Raw genomic sequence first — 16,766 nt, forward strand, 5'->3', positions numbered from 1 at the left:
AAACGTTTTACATTGGGTTTGCACAAAGCCCTCTAAAACATCACAATTCTCTATTCTTTTGGTCACAGAACCCTTTATGTAAAGACTGAAACACATGTCAAACATAAATCAATCAGGCTGGACATCCCACTGAACAGATGATTTGGACTGAACAAAGGAACAGATGGAAGCATAGCATGTCAGCACACTTACAGGAGAAAAACACACTTGGATAATTGAGGTTGAACATTTTTTTTAACAAACCCAAAAAGTGCATTCAGCATTTTTTTCTGAAAACCTCCAGGAATATTAAAACCTAAAAAGGTGAGAATGTGACTGAATTTAACCACAGGTTAAAAACCCTTAACAGCGTAGACCTTTAGCATTAAGGACACAAAATTAAAAAGCAAAATTAAAAGCTTAATGGCAACTTCTGAAATATGCTGACCAAATTAAAATCAGAGGCTGGGTGGCCACTCCTGGAGGCCACATTCAGAATTAACTTGTTTTAAATGAACATGGTCCGGAAAAAAACAAAAACACAATATACTAGATTGCAACAAGTTTGTGAACTATAAAGTTATGTACTTGGTCAATCTTATTTCATCTGTTCCAGTAACTGTTTGATGAGAGATATCTGCTGCTGCATCAACTGTTTCAGGTGGTCCATCTGTGAAAGGTAACAAAAAACATGTTATCCATTTGCACTCAATTATCGATATTTGATAATGTTTTAACAAGTATGGCATTACAATTTATGTGAAAAATGATCATTAACTCCTTGCTTTATAAACTAAAAACCAACACTTTATTAATACAAAATAACAAGTTCAAAGATGCTTTTTAAAAACAGTGAAACCAGCTCTGACCTCAGTCTTCAGGCTCACACAGCAGCAGCCAGAGGCCTGAGGATCTGGAATTCAAAAAGAAAGCCACGTAAATGCTATGCCATCCATCACAAACATATTGTAGTACAACAAGTGTGACAAAAGTTTAAGTTAAGCAGTCATTGATCATATTCTTGTTTTAAAGCATACATATTAATTTTACATGGAGCCTCCATTTCCACACAGATTTTCTGAACTGGATCTGCTGAAAAGCTAAATATTACTATACATTACTTACTGTACCTCATAAACCAACCGGGCTCTTGTTGATGATGATTAATCAGTTGATTATATAAATAAAATATAAAAAACAAAAATTGTGACCAACCCTCGGGTATCTTGGGCTGGGGGCAGTCAGATCCTATTGTATTTACTGCAGAATCACTCCTGGCCTTGACGGTGGCCTGCAGTGCATCCAGGATCATGGCAGTGAGGTGGCCTCCGCCCCTCTCAACAGGCAGAGTTAATGAGAGCACGTTAGCAGAGCCATCGAAGGACTGCACAGTTGCGAGGACGCCATCCAACAGCAGGCTTTGAAACATATGTTGCACTTCCTCTGGCATCACTGCAGGGAAATGTTCTTTACCTAGTAACAGAGGAGCGGGGGTAAAGGGGTGTTATGAGGGAGTAAAATTCTGCAGCACACAGCAATTTCAAAGAACACCTGTGGTCAAGTTTTTTAATAATCTCAGACAAGAACGACAGGCCGTTTGCCTTACCAGTGAGGGTGCAGCGAGTGATCTGAAAGGGAAGCTGCAGCAGGTGCATGGGGATGGGTAAGATACGGGAGAATGGCACCTTTTCACTGTTGCCGTAATCTGCATAGATGACGCTCATCTCATTCTCACCGACCTCCAGGACAACCGCACGGTACCAGTTATTGTCAACTGGGAAAAAGAAAATGTCCAACCACGTGTGAATTCCATATATTGGCAGTTTTGTTAGCACCAACAGATCCAAATTAAATGTTTTCACAGTGTTTTTACCTTCATGTCCCAACCTCCAGAGGGTGTTTTGTGCATTTTAATGCTTTGATAGATTTATGCATCTATGAAATTTATTTTCAACAAATTTACTAAAAATGGGATTGTATAGTAAAATAAATCTTCCATATTTTGTTGATCATAAGAATTCAAGGCTTCCAAAAAACAAACAAAAACAAACAAAAAAAACACAACTAATGAGCCTTTACCTGCTAAGAACCTACAGACGGCACTGAAAACTGCATTAAAACAGACCCTGTTGTTATCTGCGGAATGTATGCCCGGCTATAGTCTCCGTAGTTGCATACTGTGTTTAAAGAAGAGCCACTCCTACACTTGGCTGAGCTCGTGCTGTGTAATTATATCTACTAGCAGACACTAAATTACCAGTTTAGGTCTGTAGGGGCAACAACTGCAGGTGGGGTCTCTAGCACAGTCAGACAGCAAACATAAAAAAACGGGATGGGAGAATAAGAGAATGGAATTCATAGCTACAGACTGCGTGTGTGCCTCAGCTCAATGATGGATCAGCTGGTTTGTCCTTATAGGGTCTCTTGTCTGGAATAATTAAACGGTGCGTGGGAATGATACTGCCTGAGTGATGGGGTTTTCCCCTGCTGCCGGTATCTATTAACCTCTGGACGCAATTTCCTGAAGTAAAGTGAAAACTAATCCACCTAGTGGAATGCAACTGTAATTTTAGACATATTATTATGATGATGTTTCAACATTAATATTGTTAGCTATTATGCATGGCTCGACTTGAAGCTGCATTGCTTCTTTTTTTCCTAATTGTGTTATTTCTTGCAAAGACTTTACTTCATATTATGTTAGGATGTGAAACACCTGATGGATTCAGGAGCTTGCTGACAGTCATTCACTTTTAATCAACATGTCTGACACCTAGTGGCTTTAAGGGGTCAAGGCAATGCTTGCCAACACTGAACTAGGCTCACTCAAATCAAGTCAGGTCTACAGTGGTGTGGAGACCTTTGCTTCTTCTGTCACTGTCTCCTTTTTACTGTATGTTCACTACATGCCTGTTCAACAGCTGATGGTTTTAGAGATGCCAGTTACTTCTAGAAAGAAGCTTGTCAAAGATTTTTTGGGGGGAAATGAGCAGAGGAGGTGATTGAAGCCAGGATTGACACTTTCAGTTTGGGCAGCCACTCATTATGTCTATCTGGCAATGTGATAGAAAGACCATAGGATAAAGTTTATCTCTGGACTTATGTTTTTATAATGTAAGGAATATTTTTTATGGAATAATAAGTCTTCCTCACCAGAGAACCGGGCACAGCAGGCGGCCCCAGGAGCTGGTCTGCTGAGGACGGTGGAGGATGAAGAGGCTTGGTTGTTGCTGCAGGAGGCAGCCAGCTCCATCATCACCTCCTTGAGCTTCTGCTGGTCCACTGCACAACACCACACAGAACTTAGAACAGGAAGGAGAAGCCGCTTTTCAACCTTTTGTGCATCTTCTTATGACAGACAAGGACAAGAGTGAGTGTTCTGACCCTGGCTAGGACCGAGCAGGTAGAAGAGGGAAGGACTGACGACAGCTGCAAAGCAAGGCTGAAAGGTCTCGTTGAGAGGCAGCTCTACTGTCTTCCAGTCCACTGGGAAAGAAGGTGCTGAAATAATAGATTACAACACACAACTTCAATCCGACTCCTCAAATCATCAACCACTGCATTTCATCTTTGGGAGTCTAGCTGACCTTGTGACAGTGTTGCAGTCAGTCCTTTAGTTGGGGTCTCTTTAGAACGGTCTCCTGTCTGGCTGGAGGCTTGTGCATGTACTTGGCTGTGCTCATTTTCCTTTATTTCCTCTTGGTGTAGGGCTCCAGAGCCTGTGGTTACACGCATCTCTTTGGGAATCGCTCCAGGAGCTTTGGCTAGTTGCTCAGAAATTAGGGCAGCTGCCACATTCTGCCCTCTGCTCTCCAGCTCCAAACCGTAGCCTTGTTTAGTGAAAGAAAGGACACGTGCAGAAAGCTGCTCGCCATCCACCAAAGACTGGAACCACACCTGGGCTTCACTGCTCCATTCTGACCCCAGAGGCTCCACACCTGAATCCAAACATACACACCTTGTGAGAAACTTTGTTATGACTTTGTTTTAAGCCTTTTTAAATCAAATTTGAGAAAACAGGAAATCTTATATTACTCAAATCTATGCACGTTTTCAGTCATGTTCTGGATTAGCGTTAGTGTTAACAACTAACACTTGGCTGAATATGCCAAATAATGCCCTATTTTGATCTCACATGACCTTAAATATGACAGATTTATGATTTCTGCAAGGTATTCAAAGCAGTGGAATATCTGAAGATGACAGAAAATCCCCAAAGAAGAGTTATCATACTCTGGAAAATAAAGAAACATTTTAATTTCAGAAATTACTTAAATGTCATAACTTGTGTTTCCATTATTTTTTATAAGCATTTTGAAGTATCACATTAGAGAAGTCTGATAGAAATGGAAAACGCGAAAAAAAAACTCCTCGATTTCACAAAAAGTTTTCATGCTTGCTTGAGGTGGTTCTGTCCTTAATGCGTTAAATGGGAGACGGAAAAACCTTTGCCAAATAAGTTCTGTCTTAGCGAACACTTACCTCACATACCTGATCAGCGCAGAAACATGGCTGCCCACTTGAAACACCTTTCTGAGGACTTCTCTCCATTTTTCTCAGATCTATTTCTTGTTTGCAACCTTCTTGTTTAATACAGCCATGCGTCAACTTCTGACATAACTACACTTGGCACAGCCTGGTTTATTCGCTCCAAACCAGCTGATGGAAACGTTCCTAATTCGTCTTTTTTTTTGCGACATTTCAGAAGTTTGCTTAAAATTTGCTTGATAATTAGATGGAAACATGGCTATGTTCACTTGGAGAAAACTCATTTTCCCTCTCTTTTATATTCACTTCCCCCCCCCCACCCATTCTCTCTCTCTCTCTCTCTCTCTCACACACACACACACTCTCTCTCTGTCTACCTGAGATCCAGCAGCGTATTGCCTGGAAGGGTAGGGTCAGGAGTTGGGATGTAATGGATCGAAGGTGGTTCTTTTTGACTTTCTTGGTACAACCGTAGTCCACAAAGTTTAAAGACACATCGTCTTCAGACAGCTCGTTGACCATAGCACGACTCCACGCTCCATCACCTGGAGAGTAAAAAGCGCACTATGTACAACTAAATCGCGAAAAACGATGATATGATCAATAAAAGGAAACAGCCCCACCAGGTAACATAGCACAACAGGGCTCTCCCACTTTGGGCACAAAAGGTGAGGAATCTGCCTCACAATGCTGTTTCAACTCTGTCCCCAGCTCTATCAGCCGCTGTTGGTCTGAAACACACACAAACACATGAAATAGACTCTTCAAGTGGCATGAGAAAAGGTCACATTCAAAGTGTCAAAATATTAAGCCTTGTGTACATCTGAAATGATTATAACCTTAGTATAATATCCTACACACTGCTTCCCGTGTTTCCAATAGCTTTTCAAGTCACTTGCATTCTTCTGGGAGTGCAAATAATATACACACTTCAAATAATCTACACCAGTCCCAAAAAGCTGATTAATTATTACACTGAAGAAAGACAAATAAATTTATGTGGTCAATATAAATCTGTGTCCACAAAGTCAACCATACTGTATATCACTGATAATCAGTTGTAATATATGTATGATTATAATACCTAACATCCTCCAAAATGTAATAGTATGATAAAAAAAATAGCATTGTTATTGGGACAAGTAATCATAATGGTGCCTCCTATCAGCCAATATTTGCTTAATTTGCTGTCAAAATGCAATAATGGTGGCCCTCTACGCAGAAGGAACAACAATACCTGTTTGATTGTTGATGCAGCAGTAAAACTTTCCAGGGTTCTCCACGACAGTGGCTAGCAGTGCCACTGTCTGGCCGTCACAGGCAAGCTCGGTGTAAGACCACACCAGAGGCTCAGGGACTGGGTCAGGCACTGAAGAGCACATTTCAACACGGCTCCCCACTGGCACTGCGAATTTCATAAATACAAAATTATGACATTTGTCACAAAATTCTCAGTAGAAAGCTGTGGTTCAAGCAGCTGCATAAATGCCCTTACATCACTGACTGAAGAGTAATTGTGACTATGAGACATGGGATAGCACACTGTGACATTTCAGTTAAACTAGCATGACCTACTATTGAAAGCCTGAAAAGGTTGTTATTGTTAAACACTATAAAACGGAAAAAACATTGTTTCTATTTGATAATCTTTACTGTTTTATATTTTTGAATTTGAAATCATTTTCACATCACAGTAATTTAGATTAAGACACCATGTGGTTCCACAGCAGCAGTTGTCTGGTCAGCCTGCTGGTCGCTACTGGTGGCAACAGGAGCATGTGCAGCAAAACCACCAGCACTTAGCAGCTCGGCTACATTTCCCTGAGGATCGCTGGACTCATCAATCATGGCCACCAAAGCCTTGCCGTCATGCGCTCCCTGGATCTCAACACGCAGGATTCTGTTCGATACCCTTCGTTGCAGAGCCAACAGACAGTCCTCTGACCAGCTTTCTCCAACAGGCTGCACCCCTGGAAAGGAGCCCAAAGACAGACGCTTTAGAGGGTGTGAGAGACAACTTGTTTCAGAAAGACAAATGTGTTTTTTTTTTATAAAATTTTTGTAAAATATAAAATTTTACTCAAATATAATTTCTTTCAGGCAACCTTGTGGTGACATTCCTGTCCTTTATATAAAAATGACAACAAAAAAGGATAAAAGGCAACAATCTGACTCAATACAGAGCATCAAATAGTTAAAACACACTGGGGTAAGGTTTAACCATTTAAAAAGGGGCTATATGTAGCGCCTTTTGTCTGTACACTGGAGATCATTTGAGCCCTCAGCTTGATGAGGTCAGAGTTTCATCATCAGTCCCTTTACAAAATGACACGGTAACATCCATCTTATATAGCCCCAATTAAAACTCACCACAGGACTATACTGTTAACAGAATACTCATAAGCTACGCATTAACGCCCCCCACTAACTAATTATTTTATCAGATTTAGAGACCAGCACATGTATGGACATTTTACCTCACCACCAGCAGTAGTGATTGACTTTAATGATGAGAGTATGCTGTCAATAATTTAAATTTATCCATCCGTGCAGTAAAGTGACAGGAAATATCGTGGAACAAAAAAAAACAAACACCCTGCAGTAATAACTTGATAGGACAGAGGAAACAGAATTAAACTTGCAGCTTCTATAATCCATGTTTAGACTCTCAAACGGAGCTCATTTTTTAATCAGGGGGATGGCTGCTTTACTCCAAAATTTCTACTGTATGCACCTGGATTGTGTGAGACCTGTTGGATGTGTAGCAGAAAACAAAACATGAATTAACATTAGATCCTGGCTAATCCTGTTGGAGTGTCAGAGTTTTTTAATTAGATCATTATATGTTGCTGTGGCTAGTGCGTAAATGTGCACAGCGTCTCTGGAGAGGCGTTTCACCCAACCAGCTGCTATTCAGTCTTCATTTTAATGATCCTGCCCATCCAAATACATCACATTAAACAATATCAGTGATATTGAAGTGAAATGACATTAAGGAATGCGGTTTGAACTGCGTGTTATGAGGCGCTACACAAACGGTGAAGGGCAGAAAGTTTAATTGCGCAGTTGTATATAATATAATTATAATTAATGAATACAACAGGAACACTGTAGAGTCCTGCTCCGGCCACGGGTTGGTCCAGCTGCATGTCACGCCTCTTCTAAATGTCACAGCAGCTGAAAAGACTTCTGCAAAAGACACATCGGTGTCTCCTTGCTTCCAGCTCTTCCAGCAAGTCTCCTCGATCCTTGCTCTTGGATGTGCATTTTAGGAATCGAGAGGTCCTTCAAGATGGCGCGTTGAGATCTATTTCCGGGTCACAGGATCGAGGAGGCACAAATTTGGGAAATAAGAAAGGCCCTAGTTTGAGGATGAGCACACGCTGAAACCTCACTGCTAGAGGGCACTGAAAACTACACATCTTTAAATGTGTTTCACAGTTGATATACTACCTGCTAGGCCACAAGGCATAGCCTGCATGGGCAGGGCCAGTAGTGAAGTGCTGATAGGCCGCAGGTGGCCTAAATCCACCTCCTCAGAGTTGCCAAAATCAATGTAGCCCACACAGACACGTTCCTCTGACGAATAAGCCAGAATTTTAGCTCTGTACCACTGCTTGTCCTCTGGAAGAAACCGAGAAGAGCTTAGATTAACAAAACAAGTCTAACAAGGAACACAATGGAGAATCGTTTTAAAATCAAAGAGTCATTTTGTGTGTTGGAGCACCTTTCAGATTTGAGGCATTTTCAAATCAAAAAAATATTTTTTAAAGAAATACACTAATCTTATATTTTGTATGGCTGATCCCCATTAGTCGAAGATTCGATGCCTGATCAACTGTCAATCTCACAGTTGAAACTTCGCAGCGATATGGGGGTGCTCAATGTCTGATTTTACATAGAACTACCAGTTTTCTCCCAATAAGTTAATATGCAGCCTATTCCAATATAAATTTCAACGTTTAATGCTGTAAATAATCATGTAAAAAGAATAAAACTTTCAATAAATGTTTTTAAGAGTGCGTAAATAAATCACCATTGATGAACCACACAAAGAATATTTTATCGTTTTTAAATAGCCGGCTACTTGAAATAGACCCGTGAGGAACCGCGACGTGCACGTAGTTGTCGGCAGCACAGCAATGCATGCAAAACTCACACAAGACTGCTGAATGACAGGTGAGAGCGAGAGAGAGAGAAAAGGGTCTTCAAAAAGCCTCAGTTTATCTGGAAATTTACAGTGCAAGTTGAATGAATAGAGACTGCAGCTCTGCTGCTTCTCAAGATTAAAGCGGAACCCTCCCCCATGCCCACAATCGCTGCGCACAAAAAGACACGATTCAACTATCAGCAGAACTTGATAATTCTGATTCAACTGTGAAAATCCTTAGTCAGGGACAGCCCTAATATTTTATTTCTGTTTCTTTAGCAGATGGCATTTCATCAGGCACATTCTCATTAACCAACCAGTCTTATACCACGAAGTGTTATGCTGTACCTGAGAACTGGGCACAGCAAACTGTGCCAGGGGCTGGTCTGAAGTTCTGTCGGGCTAGAGCCTGACAGCAGTGTTCCCGCAGCTTCAGCTGCAACTCCTGAATCATTCCTGTAAACCAAAAGCGCACAAGTTAAATGATAAATATCAAAGTTCAGAGGCTTACTGTAAGCTGCATGTACCAGAACAAATGCTACTTACCAGCGTTCTCCACCTTCTGCACAATAATTTCATCGGGTGACTGGAGGTGGGTGACCACAACAGTGAAGGAGTCACCCACCGCCTGTGTCAGTGGCTCTGGAGACTGAGCCCAGGTGTTGTCATCTTTCCCATCAGAGAGACGCCTGAAGTTTTCCAAGGATGCACTCACCATGGCATCTGAGGAATATGTTCATTATATTTACAATTGTTGTACAACAATGTCTGTATATTTAACTCTTTATGCCAGTATTCCGTTTGTCCGGGGTTCTGATATGGATTGAAACATGCAACGCTGACTTAAGAGCACCAAATGTGGAGCCCAAACCATAACAGAAAGAGGACTTAAACTGCTCTAAATATTCTACATTTGTAACAAATACACAACAAATTCAGATGCTTAACAATCTGCATGCATAATGCATTGTGTTTGGGCACCTGTAAAATATTTGGGTATGAAATTAAATGACCTACATGACTTAATATCTACAAAAGGCGTCAATATTACATATTTCGGCAAACTGACTATGCAGTGTAACAGGTATGTCTAGTGATTTTCCCCAGTTTGCCTTTATGTCACAGCGCTGGGCTGCAGATTGATTGAAGATGGGACAATTAAGTACATATGAAGCTGGCTTACTTATTTCTTGCTCAGTTGGTATTACATTGACCATTTCTTCTTCTGCATAACCGTGCTCAAGGAGGAATGTGCTCAGCTGCTTTCCTAAAAGACACAGGGAGAGAGTCGCCTTAATGGGTTTAAACTTCCAAGTCTTTTGCCTGTGTGTCCCCATCACAAATAAAACTTCACCCTTCATAAACAGATCTTGGTTTTCAGCACTGCCAACTCTATATCACCTACCATTGGAAAGCAGGATATCCACAGTATGGACGCGACCATCCTCTAGTGTGTCCACGAGTTTAACAGTCACAGTCTTGCCGGCCAGCAGCTGTTTCACTGCAATACAGCACTCGCCCGACCACCTGTCAACCACTGGCACCACCCCAGCGATACAGCACTCCATTGCCTGGAAGTAATAGAGGCAACGCGAGTCATCATGCCAGCTATGAGACAATATTGAACAGGTGAATGGTATATATTAGGTAGGGCTGGACCCGAATATTCGATCATTGGGTACACATTCGATTTTTAATTTTGAGATTCGAATGATTCCACCCTGCTCTGCAAAGCAGCCACCATCCCGGTTCAGCACGCACCTAATCTTGCGCATTTCCCCGGCTCAATCTCCCATCCCTTCAATCCCGCAGTAAATATTCCTCTTTTATCTAACTGCTCATTCTCTTAGTCCTGCACTAGGGTCTACTAGCCTAGACAGTTAAAAAACAAAGTGTTGGTAATAATAACTTAATGTTTTAGTTAGCCTACGCTGTGAGAATTTAAAAACGACGTGCTCTCTCTCTCTAACACACACAGACAGGGACCTACTGTTATCTCTTCTTCTTTTGCTGTTCTGCCAGCTTATCAACAGACATTTAAACAATGAATAAATGTACCCCCCCATCCACTGTTAATTACTATCGAAGCTTTGAGGCTTAGAAAATGACATTAGGGTCAGCCCTAGTATTTGGAGACAATGTGTTATTAGAAAATTTATGATCTTTACTGTTGTCTGTGCATTATTAATATCTATGGAACAAAAGTATATTTTGACATCTCTCAATGCAACATTGGACATACAAAAAACAAAACAAATTTGAGTGGCGTGAATATGCACTTACACATGGACAAAATGGCGGGATATTAGCAGTCAAAGGCTTAATCCTGTCCACAGGGACATTCTCTTCATTGCCAAAGTCAATGTAAAGGATATTAGCTGTCTTCTGGTCAGTAGCCAAAGTCTGGACGAGGCCTCGGTACCACATCTTCACATATACAAAAAAATAAATATAAATTAAAAGGCATGCACAAGTTGCACAGCCAGGGAATGAGCCATAAATGTACATACTAAAATGTCTGTCTTGTCAAATTGCTTAAGAAGGCCTCTGCTCACCAGATCACAGGAGAACTGAACCGCGCAAACCTCTCCAACATGGGGTTTGTATGTCGTCACTGAAGGGCTGCAGTTAGTTTTCTGAAGCTGTGTGCTGATGCTGTGCAGAGCCTCTAGCAGCTCAGGGCTTTGGGCAAGAAGGAAAAATCTACCAGGGCTGTAGTACTCTACAACAGACGCCTACAACCACACACAATTACAGCAAAGAGACATTGAGTTTTGGTATTTAACAACATTGGGTAGATCAGTCTTTACAGTTGAGGCAAACTGGGTATACTGTACCTGGATGTCAGTTCCCTTTATGATTTTAGCCATTTGCAAGTCCTTAAAATAGACCCTCTGGATGCTGGAAGCATCCTGCTTCAATAAACGGAGATTAAGGATAGATAAAACATCACAAATCTTTTAGTTATTTTAAAATCACGAAAATGTTGATTGGATTTTTACTTTCATTCAAAGATCTCCAAATTACTGCAATTACCTTAGACTCAAGCAGACCAGCTCTGTCTACTGTCACAGGTGAAACTGTGGTTTCCTTTGCCATCTCTCTTTAGATTAAGAGATACAAGTGAGTGCACATTATTAGACATATATATTAGATTCAACTCTTTGCCAGGAAACTGACTGATTTTGTTAGTATTAATAAAATCGTCACAACAGTTGCAGTTGTCATTTGCACTCAGTAGTTGGCCCAACTTACTTGGCAGGTTCTGGATCAAAGGACTTGCACATGTGTCTGTGTGCATTCCAGTCTTCTGTCTGACATGCCACAGAGCAGTAGGGCGTCCTCTTGCAGCGTTTGCAGCGAAAATTTCCTGTCAAGTGAACACTAGTTAATTAGAAATTTAACAACAAGCACTTGAGCTGTGCTGAAAAGAACGCAGACATTGACAAAACAACCACAAGGAAATGTGTTGCATACCATGTACCATAGTGTCAGGATATATTTCAAATCAGCACATAAAGGCATGGCACATTTATTAATTTTACACTGTCATTTTCCAACATGTTAAGAAAATTATGTAAAGAGGTTATCAATTTTGTCATTAATTTTCCTCCATCTGACTAAACAGTCAAAGTTTTTTAAGAAGCATTACTGATTATTAATACAATGTAAATATTCCTTCTGATTTTCATTTGCAATTTGAGGGCAGGTTGATGAACGCTTGTATACTCTTGGCACTCCATAAAGCGTGGCTGCAGGAACTTTACATACTCCTCAAGAGTTGTGACAGCTAATGGTGACAATATTACCTTGCTGACCACAGTAGTTGCAGAAGTTTACAGTCAGTGCTGGTGGCATGGATCCTAACACCTATGAAGACAAAACAGATTGAAGAAAAAACACTGTGGAAAAATGGCACCAAGAAAAAAAACTCTCATTTCTACAGACCACATTAATATAGCCAAAGATAAAAAAAAAACTGCAACATACTGCAGATGTATCCTTGCTGACTGGTGAATTTATTATACCTGCAAAACAGAAAAGAAGAATGAACCTGGTAAAATAGAAGTCCTGAAGTAAAATTATGTTGTAGCTAAAACCATGTTCACATTTTCTTGCTGTTTAGTTACTGTGCGCAGTGGACAGTTGACCAAATTAGAAAAACGACTGGTTTGCCGGACAGGCGTGTCCGAAAGTGGACACCTGTCTAGCTAGATGTATGATAATGATGGCATTGATTTACTGTCTCCACTGGCGTCTGTGGCGGGGCGCACTGGTGTTGCATTGGGCACGGTGAGACGGCTTGAAGAAGGCGTCGCACAAAGAGCCACGGGGCTCGATGATGGCTTCCTCAAGGGCAGGTTAGGTCGAACCAAATTTGGAGAAAGTGAGCGGTACATGGCGGCACCTGTCAACAACATAAACGTTATGTAAAGTCACACAGTTTAAAAAAAAAAAAAATACCGTGTGAGCATGAAAATTGCACAGTATTTCGTTTACACTTAAAAAACACTGCATTCTTAGCTAGCTAATCAAAGGTGAAACAGCAAATGTTATGTAACGTTACACAAGGATAACGCTAAGTTAGCTGGTTAGCTATTAGCAAGCTAAGACAAAAGGTGAAAAATGAGCAAAACTTACAACAACAAACTTAAACAATATTATGCTACGACACAAAACTAAATATAAATACACCCAAACAAATGAATATACCTATAACGTTACTTTTTGGGTTTTGTTCCATGGTTACTATTTTACCTGAGCGCACGTGTCTGTAATGCTGTATTAGTGTAGCACCTGCGCAGTAGCGTCGATTGCAGCTAGATCAACAGGTCAGAATTAAATCAATTTCGTACTTCTTTTTACATTAGAATCTCTACATTTCATTTTAAATTGAATTTGTCATTATTCTTAACTACGGAATTTCCCGTATGGGGGTCAAGATAGGCTTAGTTATTTTTCATTAATAAATTAGTAGCTGAAAATGAATTTAATCAATTAATGTCCATGCCTTCGTAATATCCTTATCGTACGGTACCTGGCATATAAAATCAGGCATGTTGACTGAAAAATATTTTTTAGTTTTGGTTTATCAACACAACATATATGGGCCGCAAGTAATCTTATAAGTAAGTAAACTAATACATGAGCCATATGTGTGGTATTTAATGTGCTTTACTGGTGTTTGTACTATTTGTTATTGTATTTAACTTTATAGAAAAAATAAGGTGGAGGTGCACCTGTCGTGTTTTAACGTCAGACAAACGTCATTTCTCAGCGGGCTCTGATTGGTTTATATCCCCTCGTCGTTTCTCCCGCAGTAGCCATATTTGTTGATGTGTCATATCAAAGTGACTTGTTGAGGCTATCAGCTGGTTCGACAGAAAGCTCAAAGTTCACTCTTATCCCGGTTGTCTCCGCATTCAACTACACCATGGGTTTTACGATTTCGGTGGGTGAAAATATAACCATATTTTTTATCATCTATTTTAGATGTTAGCGTTAGTATGAACGGGCTGTACTTGTAGCTAAGCTAACGCCTCTCTTATCAACGTTAGCTTAGCTAGCTAAGGTAAGCAGTGCCTCCATGCAATATGTCAGTCTGCAGTTTAGCGTTAAATCCATTTGAACCACCCAATGTTAGTTTGCTGTGTTTTAGCCTGTGCTGTATTTTACGCTAGTTCCTTGTGGGCCAACTGACGTTGAACGTTAGCGAGCTAAAGTCATTGGTAGGGCTAACGTTAAATGAAAGTGTTAATGAAAACGGCTGTAAATACAAAAAAATGGCACATCGGCCTGCTGCTTGCTAACCAACGTTACACACTGATGCATAGAAACCTAAAGGGCGTGTTTCAGTAAGCCTGGCTACTAAAATTACGTTGACTCATTTTGACAGTTGTTATGGCACCTGCCACAACACCTGCCACAAGAGTATCAACAACATTGCATTGTTTTAGCTGTTGTGCTTTCACTGCTTAACGTGAGACGCTTGATTGTGTTGCTCTAAATAGCTATGTTTCATTTATCAGAATAGGATGGTGTAAGTACAAGGCTTCTTAAAATAACGATCCCATTTATATAAAAGGACAGAAGGGGGACAACTAGAGTACAGGGAGAATGGTGTGTGTGTGTGTATGTATGTATATATATATATACATACATAAGAGCTGTGGCAAATGGTGCTGAGAGGATTTTTGATCAGTAAACTTCTTGTAACAAAACAAGGGGCCTCTACCATTACATAGACAGACAAGACAATAACTCAGGGAGTATTTAAGTTTACATTGCTTCCATCAATTCTCAGTGATCTCTGAGCGATTAATAACACAGTAGATGCTGACAACAAAGCCATTTTCACTCCAAGGGACTGAATGTCTGAATGTTTCAGACAGAGCTACTTTATTACTATGGTTTTAGTGGGCAGAGGCCTAGTGGCTAGTTTATTTACTTTATTTCCCTAAGGTAAAGTGGACAAGAAAAGTGCAAGCTCATAAATGTTGTATTTCTTAATCATGAAAGTAAACATGAGAATGGAAACATGTCTAAGTTCTGTCATGAACCAGACCTTAGGAGACGCTTTACAGTTTTTGATCTTGCTTCATATTAAATACAGTTAGAAAAGGCATTGTACAGTTCTTTGCCTTTTAGACTGACACAAATGTCAGATCCTCCCAACTGAGTTTTAACATGACCTCTGAATGGTGTTAGATGTTTAAGATGATTGCAGTGAGGCTGTGTAATAATCTTGAATACCGATCAGTTGTTGTATGACATTCAGTGCTACAGGACAACAAGTGTAACTATGTCACAGGTTTTGAGCAGACCACATCTTAGTGTGTGTCAAAGCATGCATTTAAGTGGCATTATTTTTTTTACTGTGAAGCACTTTGTGTTACATGGTATGAAAGGTGCTATACAGATAAAGATTGATTGATTTAATTAAATGTGTGTCTGTTGGGAGTATCTTTGAGTTGTTTGTTCCTCACTGTCTGAAATGTTAGGGTTTTTCCTGGCTCAACACAAGGATTATATTGTACCTCATGACTAGGAAGGCACAATGTGCACAAAGCACACAAAGCACAGGGCAGCTGTATTGGTGACATGCTTCTTGCATTTAGGCTGCTGTCACAAAATTTATGTAAATCTGTTTCTTCCTCTGTCCAGATCTGAACAAAAGAGGGACCATGGAGAAGCCTGGTCCTGCCTCAGATACACACGTGATGGAAGGATCTGAGGTCGAATCTGTGTCGGAAGGATCACAGCCAGTGAACCAGCTTCACAGCAGCTCATCTAACGTAGAAGATGAGGCAGAAAAGGACAGTCAGGTAAAAGATGAAGCACAGCTTGACAGTGAATCAATCAGGACTACGACAGATGTTCAAACAGACACAAAGTCTGAAGATCAAACAAGGTATCAGGAACATGTAGAGAGAAGTGAACTGGGTGCTGATAGCAGCTGTGATGGCAGTACAGTTTCCATGGAAGGTGGGATAACTTCCCTTTCAAATGAGACTGGCAGAGCTTTGGTGAACCCAGTCACCACCTTGGGTGATGTACTAGAAAGCTCTCCTTCTGTTCTTGAAGGGACAATAGAAAACTCATTGACTTTTGATGAAGTGGAGCATTGTCATGCCACCACTCCAAACGGCAACAAGCAGCCATCAGTCTTCGTTACAGATTGTTCCACAGAGCCATCGGCTGCTGATGATAGTGGTTCAGCTGAGAGTCTGTCATCCTCATCGGTTAAAAGCGCTTCCAAGAACTCCCCTACCGACTCGACAACCACATCTGGCATCTTTAATGGCCCTTCAACCCCCAGTTCCGACACTGTCAGCTCCTCGCTTGCTTCCAGCCCACAAACCAGTGCCAACATCTCAGCCCCCTCACATTCCTTGTCAAGTCCTTATGACACTGATTGCAGCCGAAAGCTTATTTCCCAGATCCAGCGTTCGCTGTCACAGGAGTCACTGCTGGATGAGCTGGAGTCAGAGCTGTTGGCTTGTCAGCTGCCTGAGGGTGAAAGTGGAGGTGGGAGGAAAGGGAGCCCACCTGTCAATGGACTCCCTACAGACCAAGACGGCTGCATGGTGGTCTTTGAGAAGTGTGTGCAATACAAGTATGCACAGCAGGAGAAGGCCATTCAGAGGTA

At 40.9% G+C, this 16,766-nt stretch overlaps 2 protein-coding genes across 7 annotated transcripts in view; one reads left to right on the forward strand and one right to left on the reverse strand.

Moving 5' to 3' along the window:
- Positions 1-56: 56 nt before the first annotated feature.
- Positions 57-13,392, reverse strand: tdrd1 (tudor domain containing 1). 4 transcript variants are annotated; one of them, XM_038735764.1, is made up of 25 exons: positions 13,376-13,392; positions 12,861-13,025; positions 12,608-12,645; positions 12,427-12,487; positions 11,873-11,987; positions 11,654-11,720; positions 11,455-11,532; positions 11,173-11,352; positions 10,901-11,044; positions 10,023-10,188; positions 9,801-9,884; positions 9,164-9,340; positions 8,966-9,073; positions 7,921-8,091; positions 6,180-6,437; positions 5,705-5,872; positions 5,091-5,198; positions 4,845-5,012; positions 3,567-3,917; positions 3,364-3,480; positions 3,133-3,261; positions 1,586-1,753; positions 1,195-1,452; positions 849-892; positions 57-649 (listed from the first exon to the last, which is right to left on the reverse strand). In XM_038735764.1, exons 2-25 carry the CDS (start codon positions 13,015-13,017, stop codon positions 578-580), a joined length of 3,387 nt encoding a protein of 1,128 aa, XP_038591692.1. In that variant the 5' UTR covers positions 13,018-13,025; positions 13,376-13,392; the 3' UTR covers positions 57-577. The 4 variants fall into 4 exon arrangements, with proteins under 4 accessions (XP_038591692.1, XP_038591691.1, XP_038591693.1 ...); XM_038735763.1 differs by having other exon boundaries at positions 11,455-11,529; positions 13,331-13,376; XM_038735765.1 differs by having other exon boundaries at positions 5,154-5,198; positions 13,331-13,376.
- Positions 13,393-13,648: 256 nt separating this feature from the next.
- Positions 13,649-16,766, forward strand: part of ccdc186 (coiled-coil domain-containing protein 186) — a 33,373-nt gene continuing 30,255 nt past the window's right edge. For 2 of the 3 annotated variants that reach the window (XM_038735766.1, XM_038735768.1), the window contains exons 1-2: positions 13,912-14,069; positions 15,782-16,763. In XM_038735766.1, the coding sequence (XP_038591694.1) occupies positions 15,802-16,763 (962 nt within the window). In that variant the 5' untranslated portion in view covers positions 13,912-14,069; positions 15,782-15,801. Of the gene's footprint in view, positions 13,747-13,911; positions 14,070-15,781; positions 16,764-16,766 lie in introns of those variants that run through there. The other variant, XM_038735767.1, reaches the window with a different exon arrangement.

This window comes from Micropterus salmoides, unplaced genomic scaffold (assembly GCF_014851395.1).
Source record: "Micropterus salmoides isolate LMB-PRFRI ecotype aquatic unplaced genomic scaffold, ASM1485139v1 Ms_hic_scaffold_21, whole genome shotgun sequence".
Taxonomy (NCBI): domain Eukaryota; kingdom Metazoa; phylum Chordata; class Actinopteri; order Centrarchiformes; family Centrarchidae; genus Micropterus; species Micropterus salmoides.